Raw genomic sequence first — 10,947 nt, 5'->3', positions numbered from 1 at the left:
GGAAATGCCTGGACCCTGCTCAGAGGACTCTATACAGAGACGTGATGTTGGAGAATTATAGGAACCTGGTCTCCCTGGGTGAGGATAACTTCCCTCCAGAAGAAGGGATGTGCCCTTGTGTATCTTTGTATTTTCTCTTGTTGCCTCCTGGGAGCTGCATCCTTGCTTGACTAATGTGGAAGTCATGTTGATTTTGAAATGAAAAGCTTCATGATGTAGCTTCTGGACTTTCACTGTCCCCTTGGTTTAGATGTTTTGCATTCTTCATGATAGCTCAGGGGGGGTTCCAGAGTAAAGTAAGCATAAAACCTTATGGCAGACCAGGCATGGTGGCTCACGCCTGTCATCTCAGCACCTTGGGAGTCTGAGGCGTGTGGATCACTTCAGGTCAGGAGTTCAAGATCAGCCTGGCCAACATGGAGAAATCCCATCTCTACTAAAAACACAAAAATTAGCCAGGCGTGGTAGTGCATGCCTGTAATCCCAGCTCCTAGAAAGGCTGACAAAAGAGAATCGCTTGATCCCGGCAGGCCAAGGTTCCAGTGAGCTGAGAACACACCACTGCACTCCAGCCTGAGTGACAGAACAAGACTGTGTCTCAAAAAACAAAAACAAAAACAAAAACAAAACCTTCTGGCAGACTTTAAAGATATCCAGTTTCCTGTTTGCTTCTCCTGTGCTTTCGATTCAGTAGTTCTTGGAAGGGAACTCGATGTCCACATATTACATATTACGATGCTCCCCAAGCATTCAGAAGGAGGCAGTCAGTGGAGCAATCAGTGAAATATTTTCCTAGATCATCTGCAGTGTCTTCTTTCCTACTGAAACATAGGGCTGGGACTCTAGAAAAGCTCCAGCACGTCATGGTCCTTTCTTTTTATAAGCAGGAGTCTCTTTCTGACCTGCTGTCTCCATGTTGGAGCAAGGGAAAGAGCCCTGGACCGTGGAGAGTGAAGTGAAAATAGCAAAAATATCCAGCTGGGAGGGAATGTATTACAGGTGTAAAGGCAGGTAAGAGCTCAGATGGGCAGAGTGGAAGCTCCACCTTCCAATAGTGTGTGGGGAAACTCTGCAAGTAGGAGAATTCTGTGGGAAAAGGAAAGTTTCTATCCTGAGATCTCTGAAATAACATCTTTCTTTGCCCCCTCTTATCCCTCTGCTCTTCCTTTCTTTTTCTTATTTTATGAAAGAGTCTCACTCTGTTGCCCCGGCTACAGTGCAGTGGTATGATCTTGGCTAACAGCAGCCTCTGCCTCCCAGGCTCAAAGGATTTTTGTGTCCCAGCTTCCTGAGTAGCTGGGACTGCAGGCACTCACCACCATGCCCAGCTGATTTTTGTGTTTTCAGTAGAGACAGGGTTTCATCATGTTGGTCAGGCTGGTCTCAAGTGATCCACCTGCTTTGGCTTCCCAAAGTGTGGGCCTAAGATTACCTAGTTGCTGAGGCAAGAGACTAAAGGCACAAACTATTTCAGTATAATAAAGAAAATAGTTAAAATAAGAATAGTCATAATATAAATTAGATATAGAGATGATCATGGCAATTGTCAATCATTATTATAAACATTATTAATCATTAGCTTTTAATATTACTCTTTGTTGCATTACTAATATAACCTAGGAATAGCCGGCAGGTATAGGGTCAGGTGCTGAAAGGACATTGTGAGAAGTGACCTAGAAGGGAAGAGGTGAGCCTTCTGTCACACCCGCATAAGGGCCGCTTGAGGGTTCCCTGGTGAAGCGGTAGCGCCAGTATCTGGGAAGACACCCGTTACTCAGCAGACTCTGAAAGGGAGTCTCCTTTCCTTGGAGGAGTCAGGGAACGCTCTGCTCCACCAGCTTCTTGTGGAAGGCTGGATATGATCCAGGCCTGCCCGCAGTCGTCCGGAGGCCTAAACCCCTCCCTGTGGTGCTTCAGTGGTCATGCTCCTTGTCCACTTTCATGTTCCTCCCGTACTCCTGGTTCCTCTTTGAAGTTCATAGTAGATAGTGGTAGAATAAGCAGTGAAAGTCTTAAAGTCTTTGATCTTTCTTATAAGTGCATAGAAGAAAACGCCGATGTATGCTGGCTTCTCTCTCTCTACTTCGGCTCCATAAGAGGCAAGGGCCCACTGTCCTCTGATCACGTGACTTGCTTCACCTTGTCAATCACCTAGAAGATTCACCCTCCTTACCCTGCCCCTTGTCTTGTATGCAATAAACATTAGAGTGCCCAGCCATTTCGGCTGCTACGGGTCTCGGCGTCTTGATGGTAGTGGTCCCCCGGCCCAGATGTTTTCTCTTTATCTCTTTGTCTTGTGTCTTTATTTATTACAGCCTCTCATCTCCACACACAGGGAGAACACCCGGTAAGCTCCGTAGGGCTGGACCCTACACCAAAGCGCTGGGATTACAGGCGTGAGCCGCCATGCACAACTATTGTTATTATTTTAAATAGTTTTGTCTTTTAGTTCTCTGTAAACATGTAAGTGGTTTAAGCATGATTCCAGTGTGAATATAGCAACCACGTTAGTGTCCATTTCTTTCTTTTTGTTTTTTTAGTCGGAGTCTCGCTCTGTCGCCCAGGCTGGAGTGCAGTGGCGCGATCGTGGCGCGATCTTGGCTCACTGCAAGGTCCGCCTCCAGGGTTCACTCCATTCTCCTGCCTCAGCCTCCTGAGTAGCTGGGATTACAGGTGCCCACCACCACGCCAAGCTATTTTTGTTTTTTGTATTTTTGGTAGAGACAGGGTTTCACCGTGGTCTCGATCTCCTGACCTCGTGATATACCCACCTTGGCCTCCCAAAGTGCTGGGATTACAGGCGTGAGCCACCGTGCCCGTTTGTGCCCATTTCTTTCAGTAAACAGAAGTTAAGTGTGTTGTATAAATAAAATAAAAAGGCATGAAAAACACTGTACTTATATATTACCAGAAATGCAACATACACAGAAATAATTCTGACAAAAATAAAAATAGTTATAGAGGAGTAGTAGTTTTGGGAAGTGGTTATTGTTGCAGGTATGTTAAAGATCTTAAAGTTATAGCATAATAATGAAACTTAAACTTTTCATAACCTGGCCAGGTGTAGTGGCTCATGCCTATAATTCCAGCACTTTGGGAGGCCGAGGTGGTGTTCAAATCCAGCCTGGCTAACATGGCGAAACTTCATCTGTGCTAAAATTACAAAAATTATCCAGGCACAATGGTGGGTGGCAGTAATCCCAGCTACTTAGGTGACTGAGGCACGAGAGTTGTTTGAACCCGGGAGGTGGAGGTTGCAGTGAGCTGAGATTGCATCTTTGCACTCCAACATGGGAGACAGAGTAAGACCCTATCTCAAAAAAAAAAGTTTCATAACCTGCAAAAACTAGTTCTCTAGAACTTTTTAAATTTTTGTCAGAATTATTTCTGTGTATGTTGCATTTCTGGTAACATATATGTAGTGTTTTTTCATGCCTTTTTATTTTAAATAATATTATAAAAGTTTAGTTCTGAACAAAAGGTACACATATGTCAGTTTGTGTATCTGTCCTCTTATTAATTAATTTATGTATTTATGAGACAGAGTTTTGCTCTTGTTGCCCATGCTGAAGTGCAATGCTGCAATCTCAGCTCACCACCACAACCTCCGCCTCCAACCAATTCTCCTGCCTCAGCCTCCTGAGTAACTGGGATTGCAAACATGCGCCACTACACCCAGCTAATTTTGTATTTTTAGTAGAGGAAGGGTTTCTCCTTGTTGGTCACGCTGGTCTCGAACACCTGACCTCAGGGTATCCACCTGGCTCGTCCTCTCAAAGTGCTGGGATTACAGGTGTGAACCACCATGCCTGGCCTGTTTTGTTTTTTTTTAAATTTATCTTTACTGGAGAACTTCATATATGTTTGTGGGTTGGAGTTACTCTTTAGACTTCTTTCATTTCTTTTTTTTTTTTTTTGAGACAAAATCTCAGTCTGTCACCCAGACTAAAGTGTAGTGGTGTGATCTTGGCTCTTGGCTCACTGCAACCTCCACCTCCCAGGTTCTAGCAATTCTCTAGTCTTAGCCCACAAAGTAGCTGGAACTACAGGTGAGTGCCAACATGCTGGGATAATTTTTTGTATTTTTTAGTAGAGACGGCGTTTCATCTTGTTAGCCAGGATGGTCTAGATCTGCTGACCTCGTGATCCTTCTGCCTCAGCCTCTCAAAATGCTGGGATTACTGGTGTAAGCCACCGTGCCCGGCTCATCTGAAGGTTTTTTTTTTTTTTTTTTTAACACATTAGTGCTATTAGATGGCTTCAAGGATTGCAAGTTTTACAGTACAGACTCTCAACTTCCTTTGTTTAATAAGATTTGTCAGCTTTTGGTGATGTTGATGATGAGATGCTGCTGTTCCTGTCTCAGTCATTTCACTGTCCTGTCAGAAATAATTTAGACTGGCCGGCTGCCGTGGCTCACACCTCTAATCCCAGCACTTTGGGAGGCCGAGGTGGGTAGATTACTTGAGGTCAGGAGTTTGAGACCAGTCTGGCCAATGTGGTGAAGCATTGAATGTACTAAATGCCAAAAATGGGCCAGGCACAGTGGCTCCCAGTAATCCCAGCAGTTTGGGGGGCTGAGATGGACCCATTACTTGAGGTCAGGAGTTTGAGACAAGCCTGGCCAATATGGTGAAACTCTCTCTACTAAAAATACAAAAATTAGCTGTGCATGGTGGCAGGTGCCTGTAATCCCAGCTACTTGGGAGGCTGAGGCAGGAGAATCACTTGATCTGCACAGCAGGTGGAGGTTGCTGTGAGCCAAGATCACTCCACTGCACTCCAGCCCATGCAACAGAGTGAGACTCTGGGCTGAGGAGGGAGAATCACTTGAGGTAGGAGAATCCTGCCAGTACACTCCAGCCTGGGTGATAGAGCGTGACTCCATCTCAAAAATAAACAAAAAAGGAAATAGCTTAAACTGAGAGGCTTAGGACACAGAAACTTATTTCTCATGAATTTGGAAAGTGAGAAATCCAAGAGCAAGGTGACAGCCAAATTGGTTCCTGGTGAGAGCCTTTGTCATGGTTTAGCCCAGTCATCTTCCTGCCATGTCCTGACATGGTGGAAAGAGGAACCATGGTAGAAAGAGCTCTTTAATGTCTCTTCATAAAGGTACTAGTTCTATTAACGAGTTGTAAACACTCATGACTAAATTCTTTCAAAGTCTGCATCTGCAGGAACATCCTATTAAAGAATACCAAATATACCAAAGCTTATTTGAAAAGTAGTTATTTATCTTATTTTTTGAGACAGAGTCTCATCCCGTCTCCCTGTCTGGAGTGCTCTGCCACGATCTTGGCTCACTGCAACCTCTGCCTTCCAGGTTCAAACAATTCCTGCCTCAGCCTCCCAAGTAGCGGGGATTACAGGCACCATCCACCATGCCCAGCTAATGTTTTTGTATTTTTAGTAGATATGGGGTTGCACCATGTTGGCCAGGCTGGTCTCGAACTTCTGACTTCGTGATTCACCCACCTTGGACCTCCAAAGTGCTGGGATTACAGGCATGTGCCACTGTGCCTGGACATTAGTTAATTCTTATTCCTTATAGTGCTGTGTATATTTTTGACCTAATAAATCAGAAAGTAGTGATATTAACATGTATTTCAGCTCTTATGTTGTGTACTGGTGGTAAGTACAAGTTATGGCTTTTTTCTTAATGGGGAATTGTTTACAATTCTGCAGGCTGTATACATGTACTTATTATTTTCTGACTTCTTTTATCAAGGGTTACAATATTTCATTAACTGATTTTCATGACTTTACCTGTGAGTTTTCGGTATGTGATATGCAATGTAACTGACACACTCCACTTGTTAATGTCACAAAGTGCTGCCGGGTGCAGTGGCTCCTGCCTGTAATTCCAGGACGCCAGGCATGGTGGTGCGTATCTGTAATCCCAGGTACCCAGCAGGCTTAGAAAAGAGACTTGCTTGAACCCAGGAGGCAGAGGCTGCGGTGAACCAAGCTCATGCCATTGCACTCTGGCCTGGATGACAGAGCGAGACTCCATCTCAAAAAAATAAAAATTCAAAAAAATTTTTAAAAAGTCACAAAGTGCCTGTTGCACATGAATATAGGTAATTTTGTAACAGCTATTTAGAAAAATGTGGTATTAACATTTTTCTTTTTTGAGATGTGGTCTCACTCTGTCACCCAGGGTGGAGTGCAGTGGCATGATCTCAGCTCACCACAATCTTGGCCTCCCGGGTTCAAGCAAATCTCCTGTCTCAGCCTCCCAAGTAGCTTGGATTACAGGTGCCTGCCATCACGCCCGCCTACTTTTTGTATTTTTAGTAGAAAAGGGGTTTTACCATGTTGGCGAGGCTGGTCTTGAACTCCTGACCTCGGGTAATTTGCCTGCCTCAGTCTCCTAAAGTACTGGGATTACAGGTGTGAGCCATCATGCCCTGCCTTGTTTCTTTTGAGGTAGAGTCTCACTTTTCACCCAGGCTGGAGTGCAGTGGTGCGATGTTGGTACACTGCAACCTTTGCCTCTTGGCTTAAAGCAATTCTTGTGCATTAGCCACTTGAGTAGCTGGGACTACAGGCGTGGGCCACCGCACCTGCCTAATTTTTGTAATATTTTCTCCTCAGTGCTATGATTGTTTGACAATATAGAAATTCCATTGATTTTGATTATCCTTACAAGAGATTATTGTGGATTATTAAAAAAATATAATACCTTGTCTGTTTTTTTTGGCATTTATTTGTATACAGTAAATACCCTATAAATATGGAGAATATATATTTTTCTCCTCTTTGATGTGACAGTGATATGTTTTTTGCAAATTGTGACACACTTTAGGGTCACAGTGGAAAAATACTCCTTACTTTAGGCTACACATGTTTGTGCCCTGTCAGTGTTTTGTCATGATATTGGAAAGAGGCTTCAGTAAAAATGATTTGAAGAATATGTAATTGCCCATTATTTATTAAAAAATCTTACCCCTTTTGTGTTCCTAAACTTTGAAGATCATGTTTGGGAAGTTTAAAATAAGTATTGTTTTTTGTGTCATATTTACACATTTCAGTATTGTGTAACTTCTGTACTTAATTGGAAACCTATTGGTGTTTATATTTTGTAGCTATCTCTTCCAAATGCATGATGAAGATGTTCTCATCAACAGGGCAAGGCAATACAGAAGTGATCCACACAGGGACATTGCAAAGACAAGCAAGTCATCACATTGGAGATATTTGCTTCCAGGAAATTGGGAAAGATATTCATGACTTTGTGTTTCAGTGGCAAGAAAATGAAACAAATGGCCATGAAGCACTAATGCCAAAAATAAAAATGTTGATGAGTAGTACAGACCGATATGATCAAAGGCTTGCTGGAAATAAGCCTATTAAAGATCAGCTTAGATCAAGCTTTCATTCTCATCTGCCTGAACTGCACATATTTCAGCCTGAAGGGAAAATTGGCAATCAAGTTGAGAAGCCTATCAATGATGCTTTCTCAGTTTCAGCATCCCAAAGAATTTCCTGTAGGCCCAAAACCCATATTTCTAATAAGTATGGGAAGAATTTCCTTCTTTCTTCATTCCTCATAGAAAAACAGGAAATACACATGAGAGAAAAATCTTTCCAATGTAATGAGAGTGGCAAAGCCTTTAATCATAGCTCACTCTTTAAAAAACATCAGATAATCCATTTAGGAGACAAACAATATAAGTGTGATGTATGTGGCAAGGTCTTTCATCAGAAGCGATACCTTGCATGCCATCATAGATGTCACACTGGTGAGAAACCTTACAAGTGTAATGAGTGTGGCAAGACCTTCAGGCAGAATTCAGGCCTCTTAATTCACAAGGCAATTCATACTGGAGAGAAACCTTACAAGTGTAATGAATGTGGCAAGGTTTTTAATCAACAATCAAACCTTACACGTCATCATAGACTTCATACTGGAGAGAAACCTTACAAATGTGAAGAATGTGACAAAGTTTTCAGTCGCAAATCACATCTTGAAAGACATAGGAGAATTCATACTGGAGAGAAACCATACAAATGTAAGGTTTGTGACAAGGCTTTCAGACGTGATTCACACCTGGCACAACATACTGTAATTCACACTGGAAAGAAACCTTACAAGTGTAATGAGTGTGGCAAGACCTTCGTTCAAAATTCATCTCTTGTAATGCATAAAGTCCTTCATACTGGAGAGAAACCTTACAAGTGTAATGAATGTGGCAAGGTTTTTAATCGAAAATCAAACCTTGAATGTCATCATAGACTTCATACTGAAAAGAAATCTTATAAACGTAATTAATTTGCAAGGTTTTTAGGTAACAATCAAACCTTGCCTGTCATCACAGACTTTATACTGGAGAGAAACTTTACAAATGTGAAGAATGTGACAAAGTTTTCAATTTCAAATCACTCCTTGAAATACATAGGACAGTTCACACTGAAGAGAAATAATAGAAGTGTAAGGTTTGTGACAAGGTTTTCAGGTGTGAGTCACACCTGGCACAACATACTGGAATTCACACTGGAAAGGAACTGTACAAGTGTAATGAGTGTGGCAAAGCCTTTAGTGGTCAGTTACAAATGTAATGATTGTCACAAAGTCTTCAGTAACACTACAACCATTCCAAAACATTGGAGCATCCATAATAAAGAGAGGTCTTACAAGCATAATAAATGTGGCAAGTTTTTCAGACATCATTCACGCCTTGCAGTTCATGGGCGATCCTGTACAGGACAGAAACCTTACAAATGTGATGATTATGGCAAGGTCTTCAGTCGAGCTTTATCTTTTGCAAAACATAGGAGAATTCATACAGGAGAGAAACCTCACAAATATGATGATTGTGGCATAGTCTTTACTTCACGTTCACACCACATTAGATATCAGAGGGTCCATACTGGACAGAAAGTTTACAAATGTCATATGTGTGACAAGGTCTTCAGTCTGAGGTTACTCCTTGCAGAATATCAGAACGTTCTTTTTTTTTTTTTTTTTTTTGAAACGGAGTCTCGCTCTGTCACCCAGGCTGGAGTGCAGTGGCCCAATCTCGGCTCATTGCAAGCTCCACCTCCCGGATTCACGCCATTCTCCTGCCTCAGCCTCCCGAGCAGCTGGTACTACAGGCGTCCGCCACCAAGCCCGGCTAATTTTTTGTATTTTTTTAGTAGAGACGGGGTTTCCCCATGTTGGCCAGGATGGTCTCGATCTCTTGACCTCGTGATCCGCCCGCCTTGGCCTCTCAAAGTGCTGAGATTACAGGCGTGAGCCACCGCGCCCGGCCAGAACGTTCATTTTTGAGGTAATAGTTACAAATGCAATGAGCATAGCAAACCATCAAGGATTAATTGACAGTAGAGTCAATTCAGCATTGACTTGAGTTTGAGTTGACTTAAAACATTGAGTTCAAGCATTAATTGACATTAAAGTGTTTATATTAAGAGGATTGGGCCAGGTGCGATGGCTCACGCCTGTAATCCCAGCACTTTAGGAGCCCGAGGTGGGTAGATCACTTGAGATCATGAGTTTGAGACCAGCCTAGCCAACAGACGTGAGTCACTTTTCCCAGCCTGCTTTTTGTTTCTTTAACAAAAACCGATAGGGATTTTTATGAGTATTGTGTTGAATCTGGATCACACTGGGTTACGTAATAATTTAGCAATATTAATTTTTCCAAACCATCAATATGAGTTGTATCTCTATATATGTTTTTAATCATTTGGGTCAATGTTTGTAGATTTCAAGGTACAAAATTCTCAGTTTTTAACGTTTATTCCTAAGTATTTCTCACTTTAAGATCTCTAGCAAATGGAAGTGTTTTTTAAGATCCCCAGCAAATGGAAGTGTTTTTAAATTTTCGTTTAAAAGTGTTTATTGTTAATGTATGGAAATTCAACTAATTTTTGGTGCTGATACTGTACTGTGGAAATCCACCGAATCCATTAGTATTTTGGTTGACTCAGGCCCCGCCCACCTCTTCCCCTCACTTTCTGGCCTGATCCAGGCCCCGCCCACCTCTATCCCTGGTCTGGCTTCTGCCCTGCGCTGATTGGCACAGAGCCGGAAGCTGATGGCATGGACTGAAGGTTGTACCGTGGAGTTTGAGCTTCCCAGTTCTCTGGTGCTGCTATACCGGGGACGTGGGGTCCCCACAGACCTGGAAATTCTGCCCCCTCTTTCTCAACTCAGAGAAAATTGAGAAGTCCGGGTGAGAGTCCACGAGTCACTTCCTTTTGATTTTAAAGTCTCCCTGAGGCTGGTCCCGTCCCTGTCTTTCTGTGGGGCCGTGCAGACACCTCCTGTCGCGAAACTTTCCTTCTCAAAACCCTTCCGACCCATCCTCCCGCCTCGTGCTGTTTCAAGTCCTCACCATCACCCTCCAGCTGGACTCTCACCCTGGGCGCCTTCCAGCCTTGCTCTCATCGGCTCCTGGAGCGCAGCGCTGCAGCCCCAGTCCCGGGGAGACCACGTTCTCTATGTGGTCCTGAGATCCTGCAGACCCCACCCCTGTCCGAAGGCGCCATCGCCCCCCACCTCCCTCCTCGTACCCAGCCCTGCTTCTCCCCAGTTCCAACTCCTGGAAAACGTGCTCCTGCTGGAGGCAACCCTGTTTTTCCACCCTCTCCCTGTTGTTCCCGGAAGGCAGGCCTGGAGTGTGAAGTTTCCAGGTTCTTGGATATTAAACATAATTGAAAAACAAAGAAACAAACAAAAACACAAAGTAACAAAAGAATGAAGCAGCGAAAGCAGAAATTTAATCAAGAAAGCACTCCACAGGGTGGGAGTGGGCGCGAGTGAGCGTCTCCAGGGCCCCGTTTACAAAGTTTTTAGAGGTTAAAGGGTTTTTTTTTTGTTGTTGTTGTTTTTAAGGTCCCTATGGGCTACCCCATATCTGGATGAAGGATTTGGCCCTTGGCCAACGAAATACTGAGGTGAATTCGCCTGAGACCAGAGCAGATGGGTGCCCTACG

General features: G+C 43.4%; 1 protein-coding gene across 1 annotated transcript in view; it reads left to right on the top strand.

Annotated features, from left to right (window-relative positions):
- The window catches only part of ZNF701 (zinc finger protein 701), a 22,351-nt gene that overhangs the window by 3,488 nt on the left and 7,916 nt on the right, over positions 1–10,947 (top strand). The window contains 3 exon segments of the mRNA XM_011966039.1: positions 3–78; positions 7,092–8,247; positions 8,707–8,928. Coding sequence (XP_011821429.1) covers positions 3–78; positions 7,092–8,247; positions 8,707–8,928 — 1,454 coding nt within the window.

The sequence above is a fragment of the Mandrillus leucophaeus genome, unplaced genomic scaffold (genome assembly GCF_000951045.1).
Source record: "Mandrillus leucophaeus isolate KB7577 unplaced genomic scaffold, Mleu.le_1.0 Scaffold74, whole genome shotgun sequence".
NCBI lineage: Eukaryota > Metazoa > Chordata > Mammalia > Primates > Cercopithecidae > Mandrillus > Mandrillus leucophaeus.
The sequence above is the reverse complement of the archived record's forward strand: the minus strand, read 5'-3'. Positions and strand labels throughout refer to the sequence as shown.